The following is a 15,230-nucleotide window of genomic DNA, read 5'->3' as shown; positions in this document are numbered from 1 at the left end:
TTTATGCCTCCTTGCTTTGGATTGAGTTCCAATTCTATTCTAGAACAATATTAAATAACAGTGCTGAGAGCAGGAGTCATTATTTTGTTTCAAAACTCAATAGATTGCTTCTTGGGCTTTTGGCTAAGATCAAGTGTAAAATTTAATGGAAATACTCCTAGTGTTTGGCCATAATAATGGCTCATGTTTTGAGAAAAGTCATTTTAATTATGTTAAATAAGTGTCTTCTTGTTCTACTTAACAGCTTTTATTTTTATAAGTTGATGCCAAATTGTTGTCCACTGCCTTTTATATTTATTAAAATGATCAAAAGGTTTTTATCCCTAGAGTCATTAACATTATAAAACATATTTAAAAGGTTGATAATATTAAGGCTTCCTTGAATACCAGGAATGAACCCTTTCTTGGTTATTGTGTATTGTTATCCTGATGTTATGCTGCATACTATTTGCTAGTTTTCATGCAGTATTTTTCATCGACTCCAAGTAAGATTGCTCTGACTATGTTATAATTGTTATGGTCCTTCTTTCATTCTTCTCTGAGAAAGATTAAAATAACATAAGAATTGTCTGTTTCTTAAAGAGTTGAAAGAATTCCTGTATGAAACCGTCTGGTTCAGGTGCTTTATTTAGGCATAGACTATTCGGCATGCAAATGCTAGTGAGAGTTGTATTTTCATTGTGGATTGTATCTTTCATCATTATAAAGTGACCCTCATGGTCAGCCTGGTAATAAGTTGGAGATGATTAGGAGGAACTGGAGGCAAAGAGGAAAGTATTGATTATCGCAACGACCTAGGCACAATGAGGAGAGACCAAGACAAGAGCAGTGGTGAGGGATGAATTAGATATGGAAATGCTACAAAGCTAGGTCTCATGTTTCACTATTAGCAATCTAAGAAGTTAAGAGTCTCTTCTTCCTGCAATTAGCTCCTCGTGTATGGTATAAGCTTTCTTCTTGTTCTTGAATTGTCTCCCGCTTATGTGTCATGTCATCAACTAAATCGTTAGCCTCTAGAAGAAAGAATGTCTTAAAATTCTTGTGTATCCTTTAAATCCCATTCCTAGACACTTCCCAGTTGACTCTTGTAATGACTAATTCATTCAATTATTATAATAGCATATTGTCACGATGCTGCTCACCAGAAATAATGAAATCGGTGGTATTATGTGTTTTCTGCATTAAAGAACTAACTACAAAAGAGTGAACTAAGTCACACTATGAGAGGTTCTGTGGTTCTGATTTTTACTGTATTACTACTTCCCTTACCAACCAATATCTTCTTACCCCGTCTCCAAAGAGCATTCTGCAGGTATGACATTATAGCCCTGGGAAGGGGTAGCAAAGGCCACCTCAACTACTATTAGAATGACCACAAATTCTAAGTCAAGCTGTCAATCAACGAGGCTTTAACAAAATAACTGTGATGCTGGCAATTCTGATGCCCACCTACTGCCTCATGCTGACTGGTTCTGGGGCTAAGCCTTAATGGACTAGCCTAAAAGGATAATGGCAGGAGACTCACCAGATTGTCCAGCATCCTCATGAGGGCCTCAAACTCGTGCTCCCCAAGCCGGCTCTTCTGCATGGGCCCAAAGGTGCTCCCGGCCCACTGCACGGAGCCCACCTCGTGGGGCCGGTGCTTCTCCTGCTCTAGGAGGATGAGGTTCTCCACTCCCCCGGCGCTGGACAGAGCGGACACCTGTGGTGAAGAGCAGAGAGCCCTGAGCTTGTGCATACGCATGCACATGTGTGTGTTCATGTGCGTGTACACACACATACCCATGCACTTACCTCTGCTCGTGTGTGTAACGGAGAATGGGGATTAGGGAAGACTAGAAACGAAAATGGTTGGAAAGCTGAGCTGTATTTGTCTTTTTCCTCCCAGAGGAAAGCCACCCCAAACTTGTGGTGTGTGCACCCATTTCCGAGGAAAGAAGTATTAGCAGTTTCTTTCTTAATGTCAGTTTTTAGAGACTATAGAGAAGGAGGACACAGCAAGTGTTAAACCTTAAGAATAAAACAATACAGAGGACTGAAAATTTATGTAGGGGACAGACCAACTTCAGTTTCTGATTACTTCTGGGGAAAGTGGGAAGATAGGATCGAAAGGACTCCAAAGTGGACTTTCAGTCGTGCTTGTAACATCTTATTTCTTCAAGAGGAGAAGATCTGAAGCACGAAGGCTGTTAATACTTGTTACGTCTGCGAAGTGGGTAGCAGGTGTATACTATTATGTTATTCTTTGCATTTTTCTCTATGTTTGAAATATTTCCCTTCTTTAAAAAAAAAAGTCACTTGAAAGAAACAGGCTAGCTTCTAGACCAATGAAATATGAAGTAGCCTGATGGGCTGAATTAACAAATCTAAAGACAGAATGCATCCTCCATGATGAGGTTACCCAGTCAAGGAAACCAGGAAGGAGACAGATGAAAAGCTGACTATGCACAATCCAGTATTATGCAGGGTGAGGCAACTTTCACCAATGAACTTAGAGTGTTCGTCTCACTGTCAAGGCTTCCGGGGGAGGGGACAATACAGGTGGTCGCCAGCGACAGACTTTGAGTATTAGGGCAAGAGGTATGTGTACACAGCAGGCAATTTTAGAATGTTCCTAATAAAGATTCATTAATTTAACTAATCCTCTTATTATCTAATTCCATGCTCATTTAACAGTACATTTTATTTACTCCCTATGTCTGTCACTCAGATATAATTGGCCATGATTTGGCTTCCTGGGCAAGTCCAGCTACAGAAAGCAGCTGAGCCAGGAGTTTTGCGCTATGCCCCGATATACTAGCATTCTGATTAACATTTGCTGGTACACTGTAAGCCTGCTTATTACAGGGGAATAGCTGTTATTACACAAACCTTCAGAATTTCAGTATTTGTGATAGTTATTATTATTTTTCTTTTTTACTGAAAATAAAAGGATGCAATCTTGCTGCTGAACACATGATCCCATGAGGGTCTGGGACACACCCTAGACTGTATTAAATTCACCAGTGTAACAAATGGCCCCTATGAGACTTCATGAAGGTCAGCCAGGCGACCTTCTCAAGATGACCCCATTGCCCTGTGAAGGGGAGAAAGCTAGAACACTATTTTCTACACCCTCTTTATCCAAGACATATGTCCAATGGATGGCTACATTTTTAACTTAAAAAGATGACTCCACACTCTGGCAAAGATAGAGACCTTAGAGGTCATTTATTCCAACCTCCCACCAATAGTAAGAGTCCCCATCTGATATCCTTAGAAGGTAGTCGGCTCCATGCTTGGGGAGGCAGCCTACTGTATTGTTGTCCAAATGTTAGAAGGGTCATAGTGAGTTGATACAGATTTATAGGGAATTGAAATCTACTGGTCCCACGTCTACCCTCTGCTGCCATGTTTTCTAATTCTGAAGTCCCTTACACCCTGCTCTGAGTCTGAGTGCATGTTCCCTTAGAGATACTGAATTCTACCTGGCTGATCAATTTACCTAGGGCATCCTGCAACTGAATCTGGCCAAGGCAGGGTTCCAGCCTGGGACCTGAAGTGCCAGCTCTCTGAAGGGGGATCCTGGCCTGTCAGCCAACCTCTTCCATTGACCCCTACTGTCCCGAGCTGCAGTGCAACGCAACATAGTGTTTAAGGACACAGACTCAGGCACCAGGCTGCCTGCACTGGAATTCTGGCCTGCCATTCGCTTGCCGTGTGACTTTGGGCAGTTGTTTACCCTCTCTGTGCCTTAGTTTTCCTCATCTATAAAACGAAAACAGTAGTATATACCTCATGAGGATTGCTGAAGATAATATTTGCAAAGCATTTAGAATAGCGCCTAGTACATATAAAGCACCATATAAATGTTGATGAGAAACAAATCATGAGGTTTTACCATGAAAGGCTGAGAAACAATATCCCCTGGGGACTGGTCATCCATGGAGGAGGAGAGAAATGCCCACAAGGGCTGCCTCCTCCCATCTCCCTCTTCCCCTCATCGGTTTCCATGGTGATGGGTAGCAGATGCAGAAGAACTGCCTGAGCTTCTTACCATCTGCCTGTAAGCAGAGCAGGGAGCTGCCTTTCTCAGCTGGGGTTGACCCAATTTCCTGGAACCCCAAACTGATGGGGAGCAAAAAGAACACTAACCCAAGGGAACAAAATAGGCTCTGAGCCTTGAACCACTAAAATGACCACAGTTACATTTGCTCGTTTGCCAAGGTCACCAACGGAGAAAACTAGACCCACAATGGAAAGAGAACTTCAATGTTGGCAATTCAATCAGAAACGATCCAGCCGGATGCTGCAATTCCAACAGCACCTGCAGACTGCTGGTATGTGGGACCTTCCATGCTTTAAAACACCCACACCTAATCTTGCTGAGTTGTCTTTCACACCTTCCAGTTTCATTTCTCTCTCTAGAAGCCTTCCTACTCCACCAGCTAAAAGAAGCCACTGGTGCTTTTCTGGGGGTTATCTGCCTCCATCGCCTGATGTACTTTAACAAGGTCACATCAAACCCAGTCCTGACTAAAAAGAAAATGACAGCAGGCAGGGCCAAGAGAAACAGCTGCTGGGCTGTCAGCTCTGCCCTTTCATCTCTGCAGATGCTAGATGGCTATCCTGCCTTTGGTTAAATTGCTCGGTGGCCATTTCTGAAGGTCTGGAGGCTGGGAGAGACACACTTCACTTCACCAGGAGGGGGACATGAGCATCTCTCTCCATTCATTCTTAGGTCTGTCCTGTCTTTGCAAAGAAATAAGAACAACTGTCTCACGGGAGCTTCTTCTCAGAAGGAAGATGAAGAATTCTTAAGAGCTGAGATGTGGGGAAGGGAAAGTGGGCATATCAGAGGCTCTGTCATGTTCTAACACCAGTCAGGGGTCAGAGCTCAGGGCTGGTATCACTGGTTGGGGGCAGGAAAGCTACCACATTAGAAAGGCACCTCCTTGGTCCTGTTCCACCTTCTCCATACTCTCCTGTTCTGACGACTACTGTTGGTATTCTGGGGGGAGGGAGGAGGCAGCCTCATACCACTTCCTCTAACACATCTTCATCACTGTCTTAACAACTATCCCTAACATATTCCTTTAAAAATATTGAGAAAGGTATCACTTAGAGCCATAACTCCCAAGAGAAAGGCAGGCCTTCTTACCGGGGCACTGCTCTGCCTGGACCAGCCAGGAGAGGGCAGACAGGACACCCAGAAGGCCCTGCAGAGAGCTGACTCACTCTGGAGCAGCAAGACTCCTCTTCTGTCAACTTAGTCCCCAAAATACCATCAGCAGCACCTCTCCTTGTCTGAATGGCTGTCCTCACAAGAACCCTATAGGCATCCACATCTGCAGTTGAGGAAACGGGGGACTCACGGAGAGCAAGTCCCCAACCCAAGGCACACAGCTAAGAACTGAGAAGGATGGAGCCCGGTCAGCTGTTCGAGGCCCCCTACTCATCCCTAATGTCTTATCACACTGAAAGGAACATGTGCTTGGCTTATCCAACACCACTTATCTGATAAAGCTATAAAATTTGTGTCTGTTTTCCTGCTGCTTCTTCATCAACTCCTCTAGGGGGTCCCATGACCACTGACACTCTCCACCCACCCTCCACTCCACTGGTTAGGAGAAGCTTAGGATGGGCTGCCTACACATCCCCTCAGGGGCTCCCAGGTGTTCCAGGCTGCCACGTCAGCACCACCCTGGCCTGCGCTCCACTTTTCTTTCTGGACTTGACCATGTTCATGGTTTTTTCAATCTATTCACATCAAAAAAAAAAAAAAAAAAAAGAGGAGGAAGAGGAGAGAAAAAAAAGAAAAAAAAAACCTCACCTGTGTGGTGTCTGTTGGGCATTGCCAGATATAACAGGAATATTGCAGATAATATGTAAGCATGGTAAAAACTTTTATCTGCCCTATTATAGTTTCATCTAATTGGTGAGCCCAGGCACTCCCCATTCCTGGGCACTGACCCCTAAGAGTTGGGTGTTGGTTGTTAGACAATGGTGATAAATTTTTCAAAGCTACAAAACTGATTCTAAGTGCGAAAAGGAAGAGGAGAGAAAAAAAAGAAAAAAAAAAACCTCACCTGTGTGGTGTCTGTTGGGCATTGCCAGATATAACAGGAATATTGCAGATAATATGTAAGCATGGTAAAAACTTTTATCTGCCCTATTATAGTTTCATCTAATTGGTGAGCCCAGGCAGCTCCCCATTCTGGGCACTGACCCCTAAGAGTTGGGTGTTGGTTGTTAGACAATGGTGATAAATTTTTCAAAGCTACAAAACTGATTCTAAGTGCGAAACTTTAGATGGATAAGGTGAGGCCATGGCAGAGAAATAAGACAAGGCTTTTAGATGGACAGGCTCAGAGCCCTCCTTAAATCAGAGCCAATGGGGCCACGCTCTTGCCCACAGGCCCGTCAGAGCCATTGCCCAGAGGAACTTGCTCACCTGTATCTCACATGCAGCCTGCAGGTGGAAGATCTTGTAAAATGCTTCCTCCACAGTGTCACCTAGAGCAACCACGCCATGGTTTCTTAGCACCAGGATCTGTAGAGCAGCAAATGGCTAATTAAAACTTTAAGCCTTCTAAACTTTAGTTAAGAGGGAGAGATTTTCATTTTATTCAGATCAATTTGATATCCAATCCCAGAGTGCCACCCCCACCCTCCACCATTCGTTCTCCCTACCCAAACACTCCAATGCTACCCCACAAGTTAGCGTGTGTGTGGAGGTGGGGCTCTAAGGGGCGGCTCTGCAGAAACCGGTGGACAACCTGCGACCCTGATGGCAAGGCGCACAACCTCTCTGGACCTCGGCTTTCCTCCCTATAAACCCGGTGAGGCCCTGGCAGGGCTAAGATCGGACAATTCTGTAAAAGAGGCCGTAGCAACCTTCTAATCTAACTCATTGGTTTTACTATAGAGGAAATAGAAGCCTAAAGGAATCAAAAGTCTCCCAGCTTATTTAAGGGAAGAATGGGAACTGAACCCACATGTTCTCATCATTGGTGCAATGTTTCTGACTCGGCCAGGGGCAGGAAGATAAAAGCGGGGAAAACTCAGAAATAAATTTAGACCAAGACCCTGACTCCCCAGGGTCCAGGTGCCAGAAATTCTTCTTGATTGGTTTTATCCTAGAGAACTCTCTGGAACCAGCTGATGCTCACCTGGGAGCTGGGACACACAGATCCATGTATTGGATCTGACCATGCACACCTGGGCTGAGGCCAAATTGTCACGTCCTCTCTTGCCGAAAACAGCTGGAGGTTTTTCCTCTCAAGTGCCAGAGAAATGCAAAGAGACAATGACTCTGGCCCACAAAAGAAAGATTTTGCAGAGAACAAATGTCCCATCTTTCAAATTTTTGCAGCAGCTCATAGATGTGAACATCTCATCCCTCCCCAGGTACTGCTCATGCAGCTTTAGAGAGCGGCAGGAGAGATGGCAGAGATTTCTCCTCTGTGTCAGAGATAAGAAGACAGGGACTCACAGACAGGAAATGACTTGGGCAGTGAGTGCCTTTTAAGGACAGGAGCAGGTGCCCATCAACCCAGGCTCGGCTCTGAAACTTCCCATACTAAGCTGACCACCCCTGATTACGTGCTGTTGTAAAATTATGTGCTTTAGATGTAAACCAAACGATAATGAGATTCCACTTTTCTATATCAAGTTAGCAATATAATAACACTCAAGTTTGGGGAGACCAAAGGGAAACAGCATTCTCATAGACTAGCCATTGGGGAGAGGAGAGGGCAATTTGGCAATAGGAAGTAAGAATTTTAAAGTGTACATCCTCAGGAATGTATCCAAAAGAAATCATCTCAAGCATACACAAAGACTTGGCTGAAAGGATTTTTCCATTGCAGTGTTGTTTACATCAAGAGAAAATCTGGGGGTGGGGGAGGTGGGGACCTTACTATGTCCAACTGTAGAGGATTGTTCAGGTAAATGATGGCATAGCCGTTCATACGATGAAGTGTAATTTAATATTTGAAATAGCGACGTAGAAAATATTTAAGAATATACAAAGGTGTTTACTGTATATTGCTAAGGGAAAAAAGGGGAATATATTTTATGATTCTGGTTTCGTAAATACATGTGAATACATTTGGGGTGTCTACCAAAATCTCAAGGTAATGTGATAGAGTTTTATTTCACTTTTTTTGTTTATGTGCAACTTCTAAACATCGTCCAATGAACACATGTCACTTGTGATGCAGGCTTTTGACAATCCACCCTGAAGCATCTTCCCAGAACAACTGAGCCAAACCTTGCAGGTGGGTCCAAGGCACTTCTGCAGGTTGATTCGGTCCGCTTCCTGCTCCATTTCGCCATTGAAGTCATAATAGGCCATGTCCCCCACCAGCAGGGCATTGTGAGAGACAGGTAGGAGGCCCCACTTCATGGCTGACACCTTAAGTGGGACGAGGAAATGGTTAGCACCTGCAGCTCCCCCAGCCCTTTTCCTCAGGGTGGCACAGTCACGTTCTACCCTGGGGATGAGTGTGGGAACCAATCACATGAGAAAGGCGCTACCCTTGACTTTCCTCTACCTGGCTGGGGTCTTGCTTTCCGGCTGCTTCCTCTAATGTCTTTCCATCACACTTTTCATAGCAGCCATGTCAATACATCGCCTTTTAAAATTGCTGCAAAGAATGTACTTGTGAGAACTATTACTGCTGCCCACCCTCTGTTTTGCTCTTGTCCTAGGACTCTGGGAAGAGGCAGGGAGTGATGGAGGTGGCATCCAGGCTGGGATGAAGCAGGGTCCCGCATCTCCTAGGGTGGGTTGGTAGAGACCCTCAGGCTTGAGGACAGTGCAGAAACAGCCACAACTCTTCACTAACAGAGAGGCCCATTGCGAAGCCCATTTTACTAGTGATGGGGCAATAAGAGTGCCAGGGAACAGAGTTAAAACCCCGTGGTAATCCCCATACACCCGCCCTGCCTTTTGTTAAAAGGAAGGAGTGTGGAACGGCCTCCTTCACTCAATTTGCCCCATCACTAAGCCCAGGCTCTGCACATCTGGCACAAGTACATCATCTAGTCTTGGTCCAAATTCTGGAAGGTCTGAGTGCTCATGACCATTATGCTTTTCTGAGAAAACCACAGGCCAGTGATGAGTCTGCTCTGCCTCTGTGGGTGTGTAGCCTGGGGGGTCAGTGAGATGCAGTGAAGGTTGAGACAGCCAGAACGGTTGTCTGCTGTCTTTCCAAGCAATATTAGTGTCTTAGCCAAACAAGGAGAAATTACCAAATACCTTGAGGGGACAACCTGCTCTTTGGGGAAGGGAGGGGGTCTTCCTTCTACTCTTTTCCAGATTTCCTTGCTCCTGTCCCCGGCTCCCAGCCCACCCTGGGCTATGAGCAGTGGGCAAGTCCAGATTCCCAACATCGTATCTTCTGTCAGGATCTCTCGTCACAAGAGCCCGGGCTGGGGTGGGAAGCGGGAGGGGCAGCGCCAGCCCTGCATCCAACAGGACTGGTCTGAGTAGAGAATCTTAGGAGGTGCCGTCAGGGTAAGTGGTGCTGGTTTTGGTGTGTGGCAAGGCAGGGGACGCAGTGGGGCAGACATTATACACCTTTGCCTTGTCTCCCCAAACCAACACCTACATAGCTAGAAAAATGGAGGGGATTAAGGGTCCCCGCACTGGGTTTCCTTCTCTTTACTTTAGTGTGAATTCCGGGAAATCCTTACAGAGCTGTTTAAATGATGAGACTGTTATTGGCTTAGGGGGCCTTAGGTCTTTCCTCAGGGAAAATCTCAGAGAAGCGGGTAGCATGGGTCTGCTGCCAGCCTCAGGGAGTCAACTGCTGGCTGAAGAGCTGACACTCACCGCTGCCGTGGCCGGCGTGTGCAGGTGGATGACACAGCGCACGTCAGGTCTGGCTGCATAGACGGCCGAGTGCAGACAGAAGCCTGTGGTGTCCACCGGGAAGCAGCTGCTGCCCTTCTCCACCACCTCTCCCAGGATGTTCACCTTGATCTGGGCCGGGGAAGAAGGGGGACTTACAACCACAGGCAGGCAAAGGCCCTTCACCCCACTTCCCGCAGGTGGGCCTGTCACATGTCTACACACTGGCATTCACTCGCTCACCGCATCACGAGTAATGGTTGTGCTTGATGTTGGGAAAAAGAGACCCAGTTCCTGCCCTCGGTGAGTGCACAGGCTGACAGGGACACGGGGGATTATAACTCAGCATGAAAAGTGCTACAGCAGCATTTCTCAATCTTTACTGTGCCTATGAATCACCTGGGGATCCTGTCAAAATGCAGATTCTGATTCAGTGGACCAAGAATGTGGCCCGAGAGCCTGCATCTCTACCAAGTTCCCAAGTGATACTCAGGTTGCTGGTCCACAGATCACAAGTTGAGTAGCAAGGTGCTAGAAGAGAGTCATTTGCAGAATTCTCCAGCAACGGCTAGGAGGACTCTTTAATCTCAGTAAAATGGGGGATCAGAGAAGCCTTCTCAAGAAAGTAACATCTCATCTGCACCTTTTCTTTCTATTTTTTTTTTTTACTTTTTATTTTGAATTTAAAAAAATCATATACAAAAGTAAAAAAAAAAAAAAATAGTATAATAAATACATGTTTACCAATCACCCAAAAGCTAGATCTTAAAGGACAAACAGAAAGTAGTCACTGGTTTTATAATCTACTTTTGACTCTGAGGGGCTAGTAGGTGTCATGGCTAAAAATCATATGTTTGTGTGTGAGTGTGTGCGTATGCATGCATGTGTGAGTGTGTGTGGGGGGTGAGTGTGTGTCTACATACAATTGCTGGTGGCTCTGGCTGGCCTAGCACACAGTTAGGCTGTGGTGTCCCCTACTTAACATAGATACTCTCACGGAAAATCACCAACAGAGAAGGTCACTTTTGAATGTGACACAGAAAGACAAGAGACTGCTCCTTAATCATGGCCAAGCACAGACAAAAACAACACTGCGCAAGCATAAAAATGACCAACACATTTCCCCCCTCCCATCTCATGGCTAACAAGGGACACCAGAGCTTCTTTACCAAGGGCAGCTTTGGCCTCGTGCCACACCTCCCCCCATGGAACTGCTGCTGCATCTGGTGACACACAGTCCAAGGTGACACCTCCTTCTTATCACCCTCCCCAAGGCACCCAACACAAACCGAAATCCTGAAACGAGCCCCGCGTAACAACTTCTTACTGAATATGTCCTCTGGCCCCCAGGGTGCAATCTCCCTGCAGCCTGCAGTTAGCCTAACTTACTGACGACAGGTGTCCCTGGCATTATTTACAAACTAGATTTTAGTTTCTAAAAATTAAAATTGTAGCCCTTAAATTTGTAGCACCTCGACATCCCGTATGCAGCACACAGGGCAGTTCCACAAGTTGCCCACTACCCCCATTCCAGAAGCCCCAGGCAGACAAAATGGTACCAAAAGAAGGGACAGACTTGTGTGGGGAAGGGACACGCTATTGACATCATTCGTTTAAGCAGAAGCATCAGTAAGATGTTCAACATTCCCTCTTACAAATCCTATTTTAAGTGAATCGTACAGACTGAATGTGACTTCAAAGTGGCCGGCACCTGGAAGTGGCAGCAACTCTCCTAACTCTGATCCCTTAAACCTGTGAGTGTCTGATGCTGACCCCTGGTTTTCCTTCAGCCCAGGTCCCCCAATTCCTTGGATGTGTGACCTGCTCAGAGTTCCCTCTCTGGGATGCTCTCTCTCGGATCTCATACAATCCTTACCTGAGGCTTGGATGTGCGATCTGTTGTCACTCAAGAATCTCTACAGCCTAATAGGGCAGCCACTATTCCATTCAGTGCCTTTGTCCAAATGAGGGCAGCCCCAGGGGCACAGGGGCACAGGGCTTGGTGTGTGGAGGCTTCCATTGTGCCAATTTGAAAAACACGGCCAGTACCAGGACATGCTTAGTGAGTGAATCACAGTTTGGTTTCCATCCTCTCCCTTTTCACTATCCAGGCTCTCTCACTGCAGTGCATGAGCTGCACAACCATACACAATGGTGCCAAGTTTACACACATACCCTGAACATCTTGTGCCCATGATTCTCAAACCCGTATTGTAGGCCAGATCTCTTCTGAACCTAGGATAACCAACTGCCAGTTGACTTCTTTCCTGAATGTCCCATCAGCTCCTCAAACTCAATCCCACACTCCCAACCCAAAGGATCACCAGGCCCACTAAGGCTGCTGGCCCAGAATTTCCCGGCCAACTGTAATAGCCCCAACCAGCTGTCATGATGTCAGTTTGCCTCCACACAGCTGTCTGGGTGCAATTTCTGCAATGGAAACCTGATTCATCACTTGCCTGCTAACAATGCTTCAGAGGTTCTGCAAGTCTAGTACGATAAAGCCAAGACATCGTAATGGGCCTTCAGTGCCATTTATCATCTGGTCCCTATCGCCTTCCCGGCCTCACCTCCAGACACTGAGTATGTGAGCCAGACTCGCCCACTTACCTATCCTCCCAAGCACGCCAGGACCGGGCACGCATCTGGGCTTGGTGCATGCAGCGCTCCTGCTGAGGAGATGGTTAGCTCTGCCCCGTCTTTCCCTGATGCCCTGATCTAAGTCAGCTTATTCTGTGGGCTCCTGAGTACTTCACTCCTCGTTTCAACCCAGAAGCTCCTCTTTTGCCCCCTCCACCTTCGACAGCACTCACTGAGCTTGGGGCCCCTTCCCTGGGCTCCCCAAGCTTCCTTCATCTCTATTGGACACTCTGCTGTCTGAGTTTAATCACTGATTGCCTCCCCTGCTCTCCCCCACCGGACCGTGACTGCCTTAAAGATAGAGCATGCGCTGTCCTTGTGTCTGTGGTCTCAGTCTGACTCTGCCATGACCTCCCTGGATGGCTCCGTGCAAGTCACCCACCCTCGCTCGGCACCAGCACCCTCTCCTGCCTGTAAAGTGGCCTTGGCAGTCCTCAATATCCTGCCCTGCCTAGATATTCTGTGACTTTGTCAGTCTGCTCTTTTAACTGAGTACCTAAACTCAATATCTGAGTGTGTCTCAAGCCTGGTAGAGGCCTCAAGGTGGCATCTTCCTCTCCCAAGTGCATGGTACAACAGTTGCTGCCCGCACATTTAAGAAACATCGGGTCTTTTCTGCTTATAAGACAGTCCTTTCTACTGCTTTCCTCCTCCCCTCTAGAAATCTTTCCTGATTGAAACCAGCTTCTGGATGTATCTCTCTACCACACCTAAGAGGAGCAGGAGAACCGGAAGGGGTCGCAGAAGCTATCTCTAACAGCACCAACACTAGACAAGTCTTGCATTGCTTTGGGACAAAGCACTAACTGTCATTCTACTGTATTTCCCTTCCAGAAAGTCCTGCCCACCGCCAGCCTTCACGGTAAATCCCAGGCTCAGAGGACCAGGCCCATCTCGACTCTCTCCTCCCTCCTACTGCTCTTGCCGCCTGCACCTCTCATTGGGTCTTGTGGTCACATCATGCTCTGGGCACTCAATTTGTTTTGGTGCCCATGTGTCTCTTCTACCCCACCAGACTGTGAGCTCCACGAGAGACAGGACAGCAGTGGATAATATGAAGATAACCTATCACTGTAGGAGCAGAGTGGGTGCTGTCATTGCAATAAGGAATGAGCAATGAGACCTTGAATTGTACTCACCAGGCTGGATGCCGTGACTTCACTGCAAGAAACTCCCTTAGGGCTAATCAAGAAGTGGTCCTGCTCCTTGCTGACCCTCATCTGGAGGAAAGACACACATTCTCAGTGGAAAAAAGGAGCATGGTCATTTCCAAGGACATTCTGCTTGAATGCCCTCTTGCTCTGAACCCACTGTGCCCAAATCTTCCTCCTCAAGCCCCCAACACAACCCATGAGATATGAAGAGGACCTGGCCTTTATTTGGAACTGGGGAAATGGAGCCACAAGAGGAATCGCTGGATGATCAAGGGTAGCCCTAGGAATAAGATCCAGGAGTTCCCAGCTCCTCATGCAGAGAAGTGTTCACTGGGCAGGTTATCTACTTCAGGTGACCACAGCGGTGAGACACCTTGGAAAGACTCAATGCATGTTGGCCAAAGGGCACCAGCAGTCCCATGGCCATGCAACAGCCAGGAGTTCTCCCTCTGGAATTATGGGGGCCGCACAGGGTGTCCCACCCCACTCCCAGACACTCTCCTCACCGTGACATAGGTGTCACTCAGCTGGGCCCAGCCGTAGAGGTCCAGGAGCCGATACACACTGCTGATCTTGCACCGCATTAGCCGCTCCCCTTTAGCCAGGTTCAAGGAGTCGGCTGTGTGGAGGTCATTGATGGGTGTCATCATGGAGAAGTCTGCAAAGGGACAGGGTGAGGACAGAGCAGCTCTCAGGGTCAGGGGCTCCCACCTGCCCCTGCCTCCTTGCCTGAGTCCTCTCCAAATTCTCACTAGCACTACACTTGCGTGAGAGATTTCTACAGGTGGGGAATTTAACATTATTTTACCTTTACCCAGGGGGAGAAAATCCATAAAATGGATAGCTGTGCCCAATAAAGTCCTCTGCTCATTTGGGTAAGAATGGCATTGCTTTTGGTCAAAAATCATGGCAAGACTCAAGGCCACAAAATGAAGGTTTCTCAGAAGGCCAAGCTTACCATAAACCCTAAAGAAGACATTAAATAAAAAACAAGAACAAGTTTCTGAGTGAAAATATGGGTATATTTCAACAGTTTTCATGAAGAAGTTACTAATCATTAGATCTGCTATTACCATATTGTTTTAACTATTCTTGTCATTTTTCTCTGATTTGGAAAGAGGGCAATTAGAATGCCATGTCAGTCAGAAAGTAAATTCTTCAACTTTTTCTGACAAGTGATAAACTCGCAGAAGTCAGTGTGGCTGTGGTTAGCTGAAGGGCATCAGGCCTTGGGCGGGCCACATCTACTCCTCTCTTGGTTCTTCATGACTTCTTTCTGGGAATTTTGGAGGATGTGGAAGGGATTTGGAAATGGGCCTCCAGGGTTTGATAGTCTTGTCCTCGGAGCACCCAAAGGGTCTAGGAGTTGACGTCCGGTCTGTCCTATTAACTATGATGACCACTGCCAGCAGGCCTCAGGAAGGCAGAAGAGGGCATCTGAACCCCAGCACTCTGATCAGTTAGTGTCTAAGAACCAATAAGAGAATCAATAGGAAAGGGTTCTGCTTAAATGACATCTGGCTGGTAGCCTTCTGATGTTACCTTTCCCAGAATCCCATTAAAGACTTTAATGGACTAAAATGCTCTTCGGAAGCTTC

The 15,230-nt window shown here is 46.7% G+C and overlaps 1 protein-coding gene across 2 annotated transcripts in view; it reads right to left on the bottom strand.

Moving 5' to 3' along the window:
• The window catches only part of ADD2 (adducin 2), a 92,407-nt gene that overhangs the window by 16,663 nt on the left and 60,514 nt on the right, over positions 1-15,230 (bottom strand). For both annotated transcript variants that reach the window (XM_025045210.1, XM_006909508.1), the window contains 6 exons: positions 14,139-14,290; positions 13,618-13,698; positions 9,821-9,970; positions 8,255-8,398; positions 6,434-6,532; positions 1,526-1,702 (listed from right to left, as the gene is read on the bottom strand). In XM_025045210.1, the coding sequence (XP_024900978.1) occupies positions 1,526-1,702; positions 6,434-6,532; positions 8,255-8,398; positions 9,821-9,970; positions 13,618-13,698; positions 14,139-14,290 (803 nt within the window). The remainder of the gene's footprint in view (positions 1-1,525; positions 1,703-6,433; positions 6,533-8,254; positions 8,399-9,820; positions 9,971-13,617; positions 13,699-14,138; positions 14,291-15,230) is intronic.

Source organism: Pteropus alecto, unplaced genomic scaffold, assembly GCF_000325575.1.
Source record: "Pteropus alecto unplaced genomic scaffold, ASM32557v1 scaffold131, whole genome shotgun sequence".
NCBI classification, from domain to species: Eukaryota; Metazoa; Chordata; class Mammalia; order Chiroptera; family Pteropodidae; genus Pteropus; species Pteropus alecto.
This window is presented reverse-complemented; position numbering and strand designations above follow the sequence as displayed.